This window comes from Lepisosteus oculatus, chromosome 2, assembly GCF_040954835.1.
Source record: "Lepisosteus oculatus isolate fLepOcu1 chromosome 2, fLepOcu1.hap2, whole genome shotgun sequence".
Classification (NCBI taxonomy): Eukaryota; Metazoa; Chordata; class Actinopteri; order Semionotiformes; family Lepisosteidae; genus Lepisosteus; species Lepisosteus oculatus.
Window position 1 is genome coordinate 73476321 of NC_090697.1, and position 17474 is coordinate 73493794.

At 40.4% G+C, this 17474-nt stretch overlaps 1 protein-coding gene across 1 annotated transcript; it reads left to right on the forward strand.

Moving 5' to 3' along the window:
• Positions 1-742: 742 nt before the first annotated feature.
• atp6v1b2 (ATPase H+ transporting V1 subunit B2) lies at positions 743-17005 on the forward strand. The gene is made up of 14 exons (XM_069183240.1): positions 743-964; positions 4794-4849; positions 5197-5295; positions 6384-6477; positions 7576-7653; positions 9319-9458; positions 9817-9918; positions 10422-10519; positions 10980-11103; positions 12085-12235; positions 12675-12757; positions 13598-13702; positions 14226-14355; positions 14680-17005. Exons 1-14 carry the CDS (start codon positions 826-828, stop codon positions 14814-14816), a joined length of 1536 nt encoding a protein of 511 aa, XP_069039341.1. The 5' UTR covers positions 743-825; the 3' UTR covers positions 14817-17005.
• Positions 17006-17474: the final 469 nt, after the last annotated feature.

Below are 17474 nucleotides of genomic sequence, written 5' to 3' on the forward strand. Positions count from 1 at the left end.
GCGAAATTTTAGGATATGTAGTCAAAAGTGTAGAATACAAATCAAGGGCTGGTACTGTATGTTAAATTGTATAGCACTCTAACAAGACACTTTCCATAAAACTACGTGGAAACAAGTATTCAAATTCCTCGGAGGCATAGACAAAGTCGTCTCAGTGGATTTCTTCAGAATAAACCCAGAAACACGAACCAGAGGATAAAAATTGAAAACGTGAAAATTAAAAGGCTTTTATCAAGAAACGTCACTGCTCTTTCTAATTGGGGATCAACTGGGGATTGTGGTATAGTTGGTAAAATAGTGAAATTCAGAGATATACCAAATTGGAGGATTAACCAACACAAGCTGCAAAATTCCAAAACATTTAGATAGTATTCAAGACTGAGCAGATGTCTCAAGTCTACATTATTCGAACTGATCCAAGTCTCAGAAACTACTAACTCTCCCTCCTTCCCTGATCCGACAGTGTTAGTGGGGAATCTGAAGACCTGCTGTTCGGCTTTTTACATTTTATGATCAAGAGCGCCATCATTTGCACAATTACAGCGTTGACGATCTGAGTTTGATTTAGTTTTTTGATCAGTTCGAGCTGTGAGGTATTTCGTGAAAAACCCTGCGGGACAGGACTGCCTGGAATGACGTGACAGGCTCTCACAATCAGCACCTAGGCCAGCGCCTCGGCCTCAGCCGCGTCCTTGCGCCAGATCCGCCAGGGAGCTGCTTGCCGACGTCATCGGTGACGCGGGGGGAGCGGAGCGCATGCGCAGTGGGACTTCTCGCTCCCGTTATAGCGAGTGCTGTGGCAGGTTTTCGCAGTGGTCGTGAAAGATGGCGCTGAAGGCGATCAGAGGGATGGTGAACGGGGCCATGAACGAGCTGTCCTCCACCGTGAGCGGGACCAAAGCTGCCGGGGCCCGCGAACACGTACAGGCTGTGACCCGGGACTACATCTCCCAGCCGCGGCTCAGTGAGTAACAGTCGCAGGCTGGCTTTCTTGTGTAACATCGGGCACCTACAGCACTTGGGGGCAAAAATGTTTTTGATTGTCGCATTTCTGTCGTATTCAACGTCGTGCAGGTAGTACGCGGTGCTCTTGACATGGATGTTTTTTCCTTGTTATGGATAGGCTTTGAAGATTGCGGATTGCACGGCTGTGCGGGCTGTGATCAGTGATGCGCAGTGCAGTTTAGGAATGAATGACGTTCCCGAGGCACGACTTCGGCTTCTTTTTGTGACCTGTCGTGTTAACATCTTTTGTAAAACGTCCCTTTTCAGCTCTTCCGAAATTAATTGCGCGCAGTTCAGCAGCAGGGATCTTTGTGCTCGATTTAGAAATAGAAACGTGCTGGAGGTCCAGTATACAGACGGAGCGAGGGACAATCAGCTGATCAAAATGACATCTGCCTTTTTTTGTGGTAAAATACCTACTTGCTGCTGGCTTTTATAAGGCAGGTTTTTTTTTGCAAGTCGATTCCCGTCTGAAAGAAGTGACGAGATAAAAAAATATATATTTTCGATGTGTTGGAGCAAATTTGTTATTATGACCTTAGATAATGTTACGTCTTCTCTAACACCAATACTATAATGCCCGTGATCAGGCAGATTAGACGTTTTGCGTTGTTGTTTTTGCCCGAATCGTTTCCCTGTTCTGTTTTCTCAAGATGGCCCAAACACCTTTGAAATCAAACGCGTTACAAATGTACCTCAAAGGATGTGTTCAGGCATTTGGCCTTGCCAGAGAGGATAGAAGCACCCTTAATTTAACATTTTAACATTAGTGTGCGTTGCAAGGGATGCCTGAAGCTGGAGGTCAGATGAAAGTGATAGGGTTTGCTTTTTAAGAACTGGTACTGTATCAGTTTGAGCAGCAGATGTTTTCTACTGTGGTACAGTATATGCCCCATGTATTTACAATGGAGCAGGCAAATTTTTCAGAGGCACTGAATGGATGATTACAACACCCCTAGCGAGGTTAGTTTAGAAGGAAAGGTTTCATTTTGTATGAATTGCAATGTCTGAAACAGGCGCGAGTTGCATAACTGCAGACATGTTTCCCACAGGAAAACATTGCAATTCACAACAAATATTTCATATATATGGATATATATGTAGCAACAACAAATATTTCCAGTCTCACTACTGTTTGAGTTTCTACCCATCAGTAATAACCTGATTGGAAGCTAAATTTCACATGATGTTTTATCTGGATTCCTCTTATCCTTTGTGCTAGTGCTGAAAAGGATTTTGACCATGAAGTGCTTTGTTTTGCGGTAGGTATACAGTAGGTATATATTTCAATTTGCAGCATTGTAACTTAAAATCAGCACCAGCATTGTTAACTATAGTCTTAAAGGCTGCAGTAAATACTGAGGAGAGTGGTATTTTATACTGGTAACATTATTAGAAGTGTATAAATACAAGCTGTAAGGAAAATGAGCCTTGTACTCCAAATTCAGTCTTATTAGTCTTCTCATAATGGTTTGTTTTCAGCCTGTTATGTGAAACTGTGATATCTAAAATGCCTGCCAACAGTATATCTACAAGAGGGGGGTACTTCTGTTCACAGCCCATGTTTTGGGGAAAACCTGATTTCTAATTTTCTCCTCCGCCTGCCAGACATGGATCTGAGTCACAGACTGTAAGATGGCACTGTCTCACGGAAGATATTGTGCTGCGATCTAAAGGAAACACTGATTTCTGACTAGCAGGACAACACGTGACACCACCTGAGAATGATTAAGGCCTAGGTTTTGCTTGGCACTAGAGAGTGCCGAGTATAACTGCATGCCAGTTGAACAGAGATGTGCTATTTTCTTCACAATTGTTAATGCAAACACTGACAGAAATTCATATTTTAGAGAGAAATGTCCGCATTGGGGAGATGAGTCGATTGCACAGTATTTTGATCCATCTGATCCATTTTGTTCCTGATGAGCAAGCATGTATTATCTCTTAACATTTGTATATCAAAATTGTCCCAATATAACATAATGATTTAAATATCTGGTGCCTTATGGCTTATGTCCAAGAGTCTGCAATTTGAAAAACCTGATTTGGAGTGGTACTGTTATATAGATAGATTGATGACAATAAGTAGTTCGTAGGTAATTCATACCTTAAGGAAAAAGTAAAAACTCTGAAGTCGTTTGTGTTATTCAAAATAATTAAGAATTGCCAAGATGATTTAATCGCCTTTTTATTTAGATTTTTAAAAATATTTGTGCTCTAGAACAGGGGTTCGCAGTGCTGATTCTGGAGGGCTTTGAGTTACACAATTGAATCTTTAACTGACTACATAGTAGGACTGATTTGAACTGTTTCACCATTTTCAGCGTTTAAACCTGTTGGAGGTCACCTTTTTACTGTTGCGTTTCATAAGTACTTTGAGTAGACAAAATAAAAACTCAGAAATATTCCAATCAAGCAGTTTGTTAGCTCTGTTAAAGCTTCACGAGGGTTATTGTGCTCAGCTGGAATGAAACCTGGCAGGTGTTGATGTCTCCAGGGCCAGCACTAGGAACCCTGGCTATAGGAGCAGTGGCCCAAGCAGGCCGCAAGAGTTTTTATCTTCTGCTAACATGGAAAAATGTCCCGAAAAAGTTCCCTTTCCGTCTTGTGACCTGGTCACCATCATTCTGTAGTCAGCTTCCTGAGAGACTGGAAAGGGGAACTCGGAGCTTTCTGACTGTGCTCCTGGTGCGTGACTGTTCTGGGATGGGGTGCTTAATTTGTACTGCTGTACTGCTCCCTCAAGTATGGTAAGCAAGGCATTTCACACCTCCACACTGCAGATTACTTGTTACAATACAATGCCAGGATTCATCTGAGTTCACAGCGGATTTAAAGGAACAGTGCGTGTCTTTTAACATGGAGTGGAATTCCAGACAGGGAACCAGAAAGGAAGTAGGTGCGATTGGTGGTTGCCATGGGTGCTTTGTGTGGCTCATGGTGGAAGAGTTAGTGAGTAGAAAGTCCAAAGAGAGGAAAAAACACACTTCTAAATTTTAAGAAGGTGCTGTCCAGAGAGAAAACAATACGAGAGAGTTAGCAGAGTATAAATGATAAACTATATGTACTGTAAGTTGGGCTGTACCCATAAACCTTGAATTCTACTGCATGCGCTTAGGCAATACTTCAGAAATACTTTCAGTCAATCATTAACCTCAGAACCTTGTACATTTTTCTGTTTTCCTTGTGGTTTCCCAGGAGGCGCTTGAGCCCCAGAGCACTCGCAGAATGAACGACTAGTTCTGTGTTTGGTGCCATAAAAGTCTGTTCTGTCTCACATGCTCTGTCGGTTTCAATGGTCTCAATCATGCAAGACTGAAACAAGTTGGTCACATGGACAAAAAAAAAACATAGTGTGTTTTTAAAGTAAACCAATGATGTTCTATCCTTCTGGCCAATATATTGCCTTCTGTGTCTGTGTCTAAATGGCTTTACGTTTAAATCAGTCAGACTGCTTGAGTGAAGCTCAAGCAGATCCCATACCTGATACTCCTTTGCGATTAAAATTAGCTTTAATCCCAAAACGGCACATGACATTTCATGACAAATGGGAACCTTTAGTCATATCAGCCTCAAGGAAAATCATGACACACGAAACCAAATTGCTTAGAATTGCAATCAAAGCCCAGATTTTAAACAACTTATATTTGATACACTGTTTCAAACAATTTGTGCCTGTAAAGGTAAATGTGTGTTTGAAATAATTCTGAGCTGATTTATATGGCAGGGACCATTATAGAACACTATACTGTATATATCATAGCTGATGCCTTTTGATTTCTCCACAGCTTATAAAACTGTGTCTGGAGTCAATGGACCTCTGGTCATTTTGGATCAGGTGAAGGTAAGAAAAGGTTTCTACTAAGATAGTTTTCTTAAAACTCAACAAAAAAATGTTTTTCATTGTTACTTCAGGTTCTAACTTTTGATGTAGTTGTGGCACACTTGGCTTTCTGAGTTTTCACTTTAATAGAATGCTTTAATTTCACAGGGTGTCTCAAGCTTAGTGACCATGCTTGACTTCCAGTAATACAGCTGTCAATGTGGTAGTGTTGTGTTACTAATTATAATTGTCCACATTAATATTATGCAGTCAAGCAGTCCAGAACACTGAATAAAACGAGGTGGTGTAGAAGTAGCAGGATAAACACTGTAGATGTAAATACAGTGTATTATTCCTCTCTTTTCCAGTTTCCACGGTATGCAGAGATTGTGCATCTGACTCTTCCTGATGGCACCAGAAGAAGTGGACAAGTGCTGGAAGTCAGTGGATCTAAAGCAGTCGTGCAGGTCAGATTACTCTTGGATAGCTCCTTTATCTGTTGGAATGTACTGTTTGTGTTGCATAATGTGACTTGCAGATACTGCAGCTGTCATGAAGAAGTGTGGTAAGTTGAATGGTCTTGCGTTTTACAAGATGTATCATCAAGCTACAGATCTAGTGACTTACACAGTGAACCAAAAATACCACACAGAATAAATCATGGGCAACAACATGCAGGGTTCTAGAGCAGCACACTTGAGAATTAAGCGTCATGGCAGAGCAAAGATGTGAACAAGAGTGCTTGACGAACAGCGAAGCCCCTAAGCTGCAGTGCATAGTCTGAACATTCATTGCCAATGTAGGTGGCAAATTTAACATGAAGTTATGTCATTCGCCTTTATGGTCAATTAATTAATAAAGCAGACAGAAATGCTAGATATAAGTAGATGGAAGTTATTTAACTTGGTTCTGCTGAAATTTGGGTGGTAGCTAAACAGTAAAACATCACTTTTACCAGGTATGCAGAAATCCACTTGTAATAGTCTGCAGGTTTTAATAAGAATCATGTCTGCCCAGGACAGTCTAATTCTGGGTAGTGGTTGATTCTCACAAGCAAACATTGTCAATTAAAGGACAGTTGAAATTCACTGCTACTTTTAATTTTTATGTTCAGTTAAGAATAGGGCAGATGAACAGCATGATTTTGTTAATAGCAGCTTAAGGCATAGAATTCACAAAATGCTTCACCTTTTTGTTATTATAGTGTAGTGAATGAAGTCTGTTCCTGTACTACAAGAACTTGTGCACACATGTACTGCCTCCCTACACACAGCTCGTGCCTGGAGAAGCGAAAAACTATTAGACCTTGGACCCCCAGAGATTTCCTCTTCCCTTTTTGGAGTTTTTGTTTTGTCTTTCCTCCATGCCTGATGATTACAGTGATACCCGATGATACACTAAGCTACTTTACATCCACTTACTCAAGTTTCCTTTTAATTTATTGAACTGTACAACCCTGTCTGCATAGTCTGTGTAAATAACTGTGAAAGCGCTCTGTGACCGATTGCTGTGAAGGGGACTATATAACAATATGGAATTGAATTTGTACTCCCAGGTGTTTGAAGGGACGTCTGGGATTGATGCCAAAAAGACGAGCTGTGAATTTACAGGAGATATTCTGCGCACACCTGTGTCAGAAGACATGCTGGGTATGTACACATGCATGAAGTACATTTGATACCGTGTTGCCAGGCTAAATAAGGCAAAGTTTTAAAAAAATATAAGTGTATTATTTACAGAACATTATTTAGGACATTTTTGAATCAAGAGCACACAATCACATTTTCATAGGACTATTGTCCTTACCATACATTACAGGAAAGTTTTTTTTTTTTGTATGTCAAGACATGATCTGTCCTTACACACTGAAATCTTTATAGATTACATTGTTACAGCATCAAGAAAAATTTTTACCACTGATACACTAGACAGAAATTCTCCAGATGTAAAGTGAGCTCTGCATAGGGCCTAATATAACAGTACAGGTTCTGAGTCAACATTGCTTTTGTCCGCTTAGCTCAGTGCAATAAGAGGATAAATAAAATAAAATTTTCATCTTCTAGTCACTTTAGGAAAGCGATCCAAAAGGGAGACAGATGGGATAGAGTTAAAGGAGTAGAATTCAAATCACAGACTGTTATGCTCAAATTTAACAATACAATAGTAAGACCTCTAGAATATTCTGTGCAGTTTTGGTCACTATAATGCCAAAAAGATATTGCTGATCTGGAATAATTCCTGAGATGAACAACCAGATACATTCCTAATGTACGTGTAGGAAATTACTTCCAGGCTAAAAGAACCAATTTGCTTTAGTCTTGAACAGGGAAGAGACTATAAAGGGACCAGATTGCAAGGTTCAGATTCCTCAAAGACATAAACAAAGTCGCCTCAGAATCAACAGTGAAACACGAACCAGAGACCACAAAGGAAACTACTGGGGAGCGCTTTTAAACCTGAGAACCGGAGAAGCTCTTTTATAATGTGATACAGAACAAGGTACCCAGCTGTGCTCTTGAAGTTGGCACTCGAGAAGAGAAAGAAGGATTAGGTCCTCGGATCAATTGGATACTAAAAAGCAAACAAGCTCGATGGGCTAAATGATCTTTTCTCATTTGTGACCTTTTTTATGTTCTAATTGATAATACAGTGGTATAAACTCCTTTACGTGGGGTATTTTATGAGTTGAGGAACTTCATTTTGATTATGTGTTTCCATACTGAACGGGAATCTTGTTTTCTTTCTAGGGCGTGTTTTCAACGGATCAGGAAAACCAATTGACAGAGGCCCCACCGTAATGGCAGAAGACTATCTGGACATTATGGGTATGGTCTGAGCTCTGTCAGACAGAAATGCCACGTAGAGGTGAACGGCCTGCGTGAGCTGAGGCTTACAAGAGTGCCGGACTCTGTCTCTGAGTCTCTGGTTGAATTGCGGTGTGCAGGAAGGGTAGTTGTTTACTTGTTCTTACTGATATATTACCGTATGTGTTTTGCACTACACACATCGGTTCCCAAGTTACAAACTGTGCACACTTAACATATCCTGACAACATGGCTTCAAAGAAGAGTTCCTGTGGCATCTCCAGCCACCCATCCATTTTGTAACAACTTTGTCAAATTCATGGTCACGGGACAGCCGGAGCCCATCTTGGCAAAAATACTGGGTGCAGGGCAGGGTACACCCTGGATGGGACGCCAGTCCATCGCGGCTGAGCATGCACACACCAGAGCCAGTTAACCTACCGGTATGTCTATGGACTGTGGGAGGAAACTGGAGCACCCAGAGCAAAGCCAAGCAAAACATTGGCCAACCCCATGAACACAGCACTTCAGGAATTGAACCCAGGGCCCTAGTGCTGCGAGGTAGCAATGCTAACCACTGTGCCACTGTGCCGCCCCTCTTATGGCAACTGAAACTGGAAAAAGGCAGCACTGGAAAGTACAGTTGACCATACTTCATTGAATATTGCTTAATTAAATGAATTGGTTAATTGCGTCACATACAGCTGGTCCCATTTTAAGCGCCCTGTGTTTTAGAAATGCATAATTCAGTTAAACCTTAGATGAATAATTTGCTGAATTGAATATAGATGAATGATATTGGATTATTTTATGCATTTTATTATCTAGATAACTGTATGAACAGTTTCCTGTTAGTACAAAATGCAACTGTGTGATCCTCATTGCTGCCTGGCCGTGCCATTTACAAAGAAGCAGATCACAGTGTGACAAATCAGATGCAGGCTAGACTTTTTGGGGTGGGATAAGACATCGGGGTCTGTGAAAGGTGAGAGAGAGTACCAATAGAAACTACTTAAGTGTGATTAAACGTGAGTACATTTCTGTATGCAAAGGGTTGTAGAAGTGTGGAAAAAGCTACCCAGCTATGATGTAGGAGCCAGTACCCAATATCGGAATCAGTTGGATGCGACAATCCTTGCATCAATTAGCTACTAATTACCAGACTATGTAGACCGAATGGGCTCCCCTTTTATGTTCTGTTATGTAACCATTCTAATGTTCTAGTCTGGTGTGAAAGCTGGACAGCATGCTTAGAATGACTTTTAATACTGTACATTGTTACAGACTTCAGAAATATTGAAAAGAAATGAATACAAGACTCTTAAATTACCACGCACTCTATGCTTTCCTCTGTGCTTAGGCACAGTGTTTTGATCAAATTTAACAGAAAAGGGTAATGATACAGGTCATTTACAGTACAACCCTACTATCAGTATTTTGGTTTTATTTTGCCTGTGTATCGCAAAATCCATTGTTAGGGGGTCAACAGTGAATGGGGTGTACACTAAACATGTTATTGAAATAAATATGAAAAAGTTATCATTTCCTTTTGTAAAGATAAGAATATATTTATGACCTCCCTATCACCACTGTCTTTTATACCATTTTCAATAATCCATAATACCTTAATTCCAAATAGGTGCGCTCATATCAGGCCCTCTAAGTTGCCCCGATGATGTGTTGCAGGCCAGCCCATTAACCCCCAGTGCCGTATCTACCCTGAGGAGATGATCCAGACTGGCATCTCTGCCATCGATGGGATGAACAGCATAGCCAGAGGCCAGAAGATCCCCATCTTCTCCGCTGCTGGCTTGCCACACAACGAGGTGGGGAAAAACCTGACCTAAACTGAACATGGGAACAAGTAATAGGTTTATTCCATGCTGAAAAAAAGAAGAAAGAAAACACAACGTTTCAGCCGTGGAGCCTTCTTCAGGTGTGAGGAATCTCCACAGCAGGCTCCACAGCTGAAACGTTTTCTTTCTTCTTTTTTTCAGCATGGAATAAACCTATTACTTGTTCCTTTGCAGCCTACACGTGCTGACGCAGCTCCCCACCTGAACTACTAAACTGAGCATGCTTGACCAGTACAGCAAATTTTAAGCAGCCTGTTGGTTTCCAATGCAGTGTGGTGTCTTGTGCACAAAAGACTGAAGACCTTTGCTAACTTGACTCTTGATTCAGATTGCTGCCCAGATCTGCCGCCAAGCTGGTCTCGTCAAGAAGTCCAAAGATGTGATGGATTACAGTGAAGAAAACTTTGCCATTGTTTTTGCGGCCATGGGTGTAAGCATTTTATCTTCGTATTTTGTGGCATGGTTTAAATCACTCAGTTAATTATTAAAGTTCTCTTTGGTTTGGTTTAATTAATTAAACCATGCTAGGAATTTTATAGGTGCCCCAGATCATTTTTTAAAAGAGAAAAAAGTGCATGATTCAAACAGCATGGAGGACTAGTAATGTTCTATTACTATTTATGCAGATTTTTCTGTTAGGGTTTGTGGTGCAGGGGATTCTTTGTCATTTGAATATGTTGATAAAAATATATAGTGGTACCAAAATGTTCCACTTGCACACTGTGTGTTTGGAATAATATATATTTTCACTTTGCTTTTCCCATAATGCCATGAGTGTCGTGCATGTGAAATGCTAATTTAGGATGATTAAAAACATTTCAGACAATGTACTTTTAAATTATGCTTACGTAAACTTGGTTTAAAAAAAATAACTGTGGATTTTTCACGCAAAACTTAGTACATATTGATGATGTTGAAATGTTGTTACCTCAGGTGAATATGGAAACCGCAAGGTTCTTCAAATCGGACTTTGAAGAGAATGGCTCTATGGACAACGTGTGTCTCTTCCTGAACTTGGCTAATGATCCCACGTATGTCTCTCCTTGCTTTATGTTGTCTGTTTAGGAAAGTTTGAGGGAGATTAATATTTATTGGTGTGGTCTGATTAGTATGCAGCGTAAGATGTCATTGATAAGAATAAGACAAGCAAATCTCTTTTTTAGCCCACTCAATGTTATACCTACTGTATCTGAAAACTATAGCAGATTCATTCAACATCAGGTATAAAACAAAACTCATTATTAATGGATCAGCAAATTGGGCCAAACAATGTCTAGGTCATAGTGTAGCTGCTGATTTCATGACAGACATTGTTTTATTTTCTCATTTAAGACAGTTTTGGATATTTTTACTATACAATCCTAAATGTATAAAAATGTCTAAAAATATTTAGGTGCAGAGAATTAAAATTTCATAACAGGAGAAAGAGGATTGTTGCAGTTCATGTGTTTTTGGGGTTTTGATTAATCGCTTGGTCTGGCGTCCTTATAGAATTGAGCGCATCATCACTCCACGGTTGGCTCTGACCACAGCCGAATTCCTGGCCTACCAATGTGAGAAACACGTGCTGGTCATCCTGACGGACATGAGCTCCTACGCTGAAGCTCTGAGAGAGGTATTTCGTCTGACTTGCCGTTTTTTTACATTTTAGCACCTATGCCAAAGTAATACATAACAGAGGCCTTCCATCTCATTGTAAAATTTAGGAAAATGCGAAGATGCCTGTTAAATGATGGAAGTGGTAAGCCGGGTTCTCGGGACTGTTTTTTTTAGAAATCCATCGATCTGATACTGTTACACCTTTAGTTAGGGGAATTTGGAATCTACTACAGCAGAGATCACGAGATCTGGTCCTGGAGAGCCGCAATCCAGCAGGTCACCATTAGGCCACCCCAGTTTCTAAAGACATGGAGCAGTTCTGCTGTGATCAGTGATCACCTGAACAATTTAGAGATAATTTATAATAATACTTCTTTACACTTATATAGCACTTTTCTGGAAACTCCACTCAAAGCGCAACAGGTATTGGGGATCCTCTCCACCACTACCAATGTGTAGCCCCACCTGGATGATGTGACGGCAGCCATAGTGCACCAGTACGCTCCCCTACACCAGCTCTCAGTGATGAATCCAGTTCATGGATGGGGATAATTAGGAGGCCAGCGTCCCGGCCAGGTCTTCCCCGGTAAAGGACAGGGGGAAATTTGGCCGGGACACTAGGGTAACACCCCCTACTCTTTTTGAGAAACACCCTGGGATTTCTAATGACCAGAGAGTCAGGACTTCGGTTTAACATCTCATCCGAAGGACAGCGCCTTTTTACAGTATAGTGTCCCCATCACTTTACTGCAACGTTAGGTTCCAGCAGCAACCTTGGTTTTTCCCAGGAGGTCTCCCGTCCAGGTCCTGACCAGGCTCCCACCTCCTGAGCTTCAGTGGGCTGCCAGTTGTGAGTAGTGGCAGCCCACTGCTGGGTATTTAGGACTAAGTAATCTTCATCCCTGAAGGACCTCCGTTCTCTAAATTGAATACGTTTCTTGTTTGAGTCATCAAGAGCTCCCAGCATGGCTTGAGGTTTTGCTGTTGTCGTTCCCAGGTGTCTGCGGCCAGAGAGGAGGTGCCTGGCCGGCGAGGTTTCCCTGGATACATGTACACAGACTTGGCCACCATTTATGAGAGAGCTGGCCGAGTGGAAGGCAGGAATGGGTCCATCACGCAGATCCCCATTCTCACCATGCCCAATGACGGTAAGAGCTGGGCCATTTCAGCCGCGCAGAACCACCGTTTGATTCGGTTGTCCGGGGGCCGTGTGGACAGGAAGGACAACTGTAGTGGAAGTCGCAACTAAAACACCTTTTTAAAATGACACAATCTGATGAATAGAGCTGCATGTTAACTTGTGTGGCAGCAGTGTTACAAATTTTAAAGACGTAGATGGAGACCACTTTGAAAAACCCGTTATCTGCTACAAATGGTATTGCTGAACAAGTAGGAGACACTCTTCTCTTTGGATCACAATTTCCAGTCCCAGTGAGATGACCAGAGACATTGTGCTGTAGGAGTTGACACATTAAATCAGGGCCCTGACTACTTGCATTAAAGTAAGGCCCTTTTTAAAAAGTATCTAATGATTGTGCTCATAGGGCCCTCCTGTTTGTGGTTTCAAATGCAGCTTTTCTTTTTCAGATATTACTCATCCTATCCCTGACTTGACTGGCTACATCACAGAGGGTCAGATCTATGTAGACAGACAACTGCATAATAGGCAGGTGAGTGGATGTGGTCACAGTGATGTGCAGCTTGGAGATTCTGTTTCAAGGCACCTTCATTAAGTCCTTGTTCGAGTGTTTATGGCAATACAGCTGTGTTAATTTTAATATTGATAACTATATAGAGTTAATGACCTGCATTCACTTCTTTGATTTGTTAGGTCAGGGCTTGGTGTCTAATTTTTGACACCATGGAATAAAAGTTTATGATGTTATCCCCTCCCATTTTTTCATACCCAATATTGTTTGAGATAAAGGTCAAAATGAAGGATCTTTACCTTTCATTCTACCAGAACTGTGATCTGGTATATTTTTAGTGTCTCCATGATAATATTCTAGAAATGGGTTTTGTTTGGCAGACGTGTAACTTGAAAGCTAAACTCGAGCTTCATTTTTCTCTTCCTCGGGTGTTTTATGACTTAATTAAAACCCAGACGTGATTTTAAAAATGAAGACAAATGGAAGAGTGAAACAAAAAGCCAAAGCTGATCGATTTATTCACAGGAAAACCCTGAAGTTCAAGAATGAGGAAATATGGCCAAGGAGGCTACAAAGTCCTACCTTTTTGAACCGCCTGTACCTTATTGAAACGCGGTTAAGCAGCCAAAATGCCTCCATATTCTTCTGAGATTTCACAGATTTTCCACTATTGTTTGGTAAAACAAATCTGGATGAAAGGCATACCATTCCCGCTACATAATGAATGCATTTATTAAACCTACCCTTGCTGTTAACCCTGTGATTATCAAAAGCTGTCATTTCATATCGTTCAGTTGAAGTGGTCTGACAGAATGAGACAGTGAGAACAGACGAGCAGCTGATACTCTCGTCTCCCTGCAGATCTACCCCCCGATCAATGTACTGCCCTCCCTGTCCCGACTGATGAAATCCGCCATCGGAGAGGGAATGACTCGGAAGGACCACGCGGATGTGTCCAATCAGCTGGTCAGTATTGAGTGGTCTAATCTCCAGATGCTGCGTACATGTCCATCACCTGATTTCATACCTTGTGACCCCAACCAGCACAGTTTCATGTGCGAACACACAAAGGTTCTCCTAAATGCCTTGCTGGCTTGGAAAAAAAGCTTCACAATCAGAAAAGTCATTTCAATTCACTTAAGTGCTACTGACTTTTTTTTTATTGGCTTTTATTGAGCCATAACTCTCACACAGGATGGTTTTCAAAGCTTTCAGATGGCTTGAACAGCTATCAAGACAGTAGATTTGGGACAAGGGAATTTCTTTTGATGCTGTTGTCAGTGTGCCAGTTTTCAGGCTTCTCTTTGTACAGGATTTCGTTTTATTTTTTTAGGTCATGCCTTTGTGTCTGATTCATAGCACCAGGGGGAAAAAGCACAAAAAAGCTTTAGAAAGTAGAATCCCTTTTTCCTATACCTGTAAGTGTTAAAAGAACTATTCATGACTGGGGATTCCAATGCTAGTTTAAAGCCCACTCTCTTCCCTGCAGTACGCTTGCTACGCCATTGGCAAAGATGTCCAGGCTATGAGGGCGGTAGTGGGTGAAGAGGCTCTGACCGCAGATGACTTGCTGTATCTGGAGTTCCTGCAGAAGTTTGAAAAGAACTTTATTTCTCAGGGTAAGAATGCTGACTTCTGATCGTGTCTGATGATACACTACTTTCAGTTACACAAATTGCCCTTTAATACAATTTATTATATTGCACACATCTGTTTGTGTAGTCTGTGAAAGCGCAGTGTGACAGCTTGCCGTGAATGGCGCTATAAGCAATAAAATTGACTTGAATTCTGAGACGTTTTGGCCCATGTGCAGAAGGCTCCTCAATTCCTAAAATATCCTCATTATCTTTGACAATGCTGCGGGCGCCACCCTGTGGCCATTTGTAATAGCGCCCCGCCACCAAGCTGCTGTCTGAATGTCTTCCAATGCCTCGTGTCTGCAGGTGCCTATGAGAACCGCAGTGTTTATGAAACCCTGGACATTGGCTGGCAGCTGATGCGAATCTTCCCCAAGGAGATGCTGAAGAGAATCCCGCAGAGCACTCTGGCCGAGTTCTACCCCAGAGACTCCAAACACTAGCTCCGTTCGACTTCCCCTCGCAGATCAATCTCCTGCCGTGTCCTCCCCTCTTTCTGTTTGTGCTGTTGTCTGTTGCTCGTTATTTAAGCCAGATGAACATATTGTGGAAGCTTCAGTGTTGCTGTATAATTACACCTTACAGAGTTTAAAATATCTACAACCCTTTTGGAAGTCGGGGCTTGTGAGTTAAATGATTGGAAAGTATAGCCATTTCCTGTAGAATAAAATAATTAGGTACTGGCGCAACAAAGGCAAATGACTTCATCATACTGCTATTGGACACCTTTCTGTATCCATGATTGCAGTGCCACTACAATGACCGGTCTTTCACTTTATCTGGTACAAAGAGATTTGGTACAATATGGACATACAGTAATGGAATTGGAAAATCTTCTAGGGATATCAACAAAGCCACGTATAGTGCCAAACAATGATATTAAAGTAAGCCATCACATATCTTGTTTAGGTAATGTGCATCTTAGTCATTTAAAAATGCCAAAAAAAAAAGTTAGACATGCTAGTGCTAAATTCTCTCTAAAATTACAAATCTGAGTGGATGTTATTGGGAGCACTCAAAGGGTAGTGCCATTTGTAGTTTTTCACTTTGCTTTACAGCTCAATTAGTTATTTTTCAGGTGGAGCTTGTCTGCGTTTTTTGGTTATCTTTTGTGTCTTTCTGGGAAAAGATCCAATTATTTTGTGTTCAATACACTACAGTCTGAATTGCTACTGTACCATTCCGCACAGTCAATTTCTGGATATGTTTTTGTGGTTTCAGCTGAGGAGGTGTTTCTGAATGGACAATCAGAACTTTCTGAATGCAGTGCACTGTGGGACATTTATGAAAGCCTTAGATATTTCAGAATCCTTTTCAGTAAGTAATTATACAAGAGTTCACCAGGACTGTAATTCAGTGAAGCGTACTTTTTCAGCAAATCCATTTTTCTGAATGAAATATTGTCCTAAACTAAAATTCAACTGTTTTGAGAAATATTACTCTGGGCTTGAAATTTACATCTCAAGATAACTTAAAACCAAGAAGTCTTAGGTGGACAGCTAGCAACAAGCCGAATGTTCTCGCCTGTGTGAATCTTGTGTTGTTAGTAAAAATTGGTTGAGGTAATTCAGGAAATGATCAGTTTTGTAAAGAACATTTTTAGCATTATAATATTGCCGCTTCTGTTACTTAACCCCAACATGACGGCATGTTCTCATTACTTCTGACCTCCTGCCCAAGAAACTGGATGCTGTTGAATGTGGAGTTCCATATTCATACACGGCATTACAAAATGTTTAGTTTTACTGGTGTGGTATTAAACACAATTTTGATTTCTTTGTTTTTAGTATCATTGCAGCTACGTAAGTACAATATACAGTATATTATGCTGTAGTAGTTCAAGTAGGGAGCTGCATCAGCATGCATAGGCTGCAAAGGAACAGGTAATGGGTTTATTCCATGCTGAAAAGAAAAGAGAAGGCTTCACAGTGAAAATGTTGTGTTTCCTTTCTTTTATTTTCTGCATGGAATACAATTACCTGTCCCTTTGGATATTTTACTGTATATTCACTGCATCTGCTTTATAATGATAATCTATTCAGATATACAAAGATGGATTAATCTACATTTAGTACTGTAAAATGGATAGTCCTCAGTACACTCACTGAAACCAATACTATATTGCTAGTGATCTATAATTATTTTCTATGCATCAAAGAAATGTACTTTGAAGCCAGTACATTTATATATACACCGTAAGAGAAAGAATGGATATTTTAAACTTTGTTAATTTTAGACAAAGACATGTCTTTTATCATATCTGTTAACAGTTGACTGTGATCCCTGAATAACACACTCTGATAAAACTCTTCTGTGCTATACAAAAACGCAGACATGGCTTTTTTGTTGGAATTTTGATAAACTATTTTAGTTTATATAATATAAGTGTGTTGTATTTCAATTCATTGTTGCCATTGGTAAGTCTGAACATTGTACTAGCATTAGGTGCTGTTACACTATGTTTTATTTGGTCACCAGTGCATTCCATGAGACTTCCAGATATATATATATGAACTTATATATTTAATATTTGCCCTACTGTTGCAATAACGCATGTAATTCAATTTGTCTATAAAACTGTCATCTGTACTTGGAATAGATTTGGTGAATAAATATAGTTACTGTTAAAAAATGTTGTTTTTTCATTTTGTGTTCCCCAACATATCATAAGTATATATATATAAATTAATTGTCTCACTTTTTACAAAGCTGGTAATACAAAAGAGCACAGTCAAGTGGTTTTGGCTTACATACATCAATCAGTTTAACTGCCACACAATGATTATCAGATTGGTTTTTATTAGCTGGAATATGCCATCCTCTATCACTTTGGTCCACGTGATAAAGAGTCGATAACTTTGCAATGTGTTCAACCTTGGAATACAGGTATTTTCACGGTTAGGTCTATGTGCGGCTGGAGTGAAAATCAGTCATGCACTGGACATGAACAAAATTAATTCCACATTGACGATATTGGAAATACAAGGTGTTAGTTTATGAATGAGATAGTATGAAAGTCTGATCAACCACAGTATAAAGGATAGCTAGCTGTTTTTTTAACCTTTTGTAGCTAATAAACATCCTACATATTACATTATTAA

What these genes read in the sequence shown, in the direction of transcription:
- atp6v1b2 (XM_069183240.1), top strand. Translation starts at nt 826, where the DNA reads ATGGCGCTGAAGGCGATCAGAGGGATGGTGAACGGGGCCATGAACGAG. An exon ending in TGTGTCAGAAGACATGCTGG is followed by an intron (nt 6,478 to 7,575) that starts GTATGTACACAT and finishes TTTTCTTTCTAG; the next exon opens with GGCGTGTTTTCAACGGATCA. An exon ending in GACAACTGCATAATAGGCAG is followed by an intron (nt 12,758 to 13,597) that starts GTGAGTGGATGT and finishes GTCTCCCTGCAG; the next exon opens with ATCTACCCCCCGATCAATGT.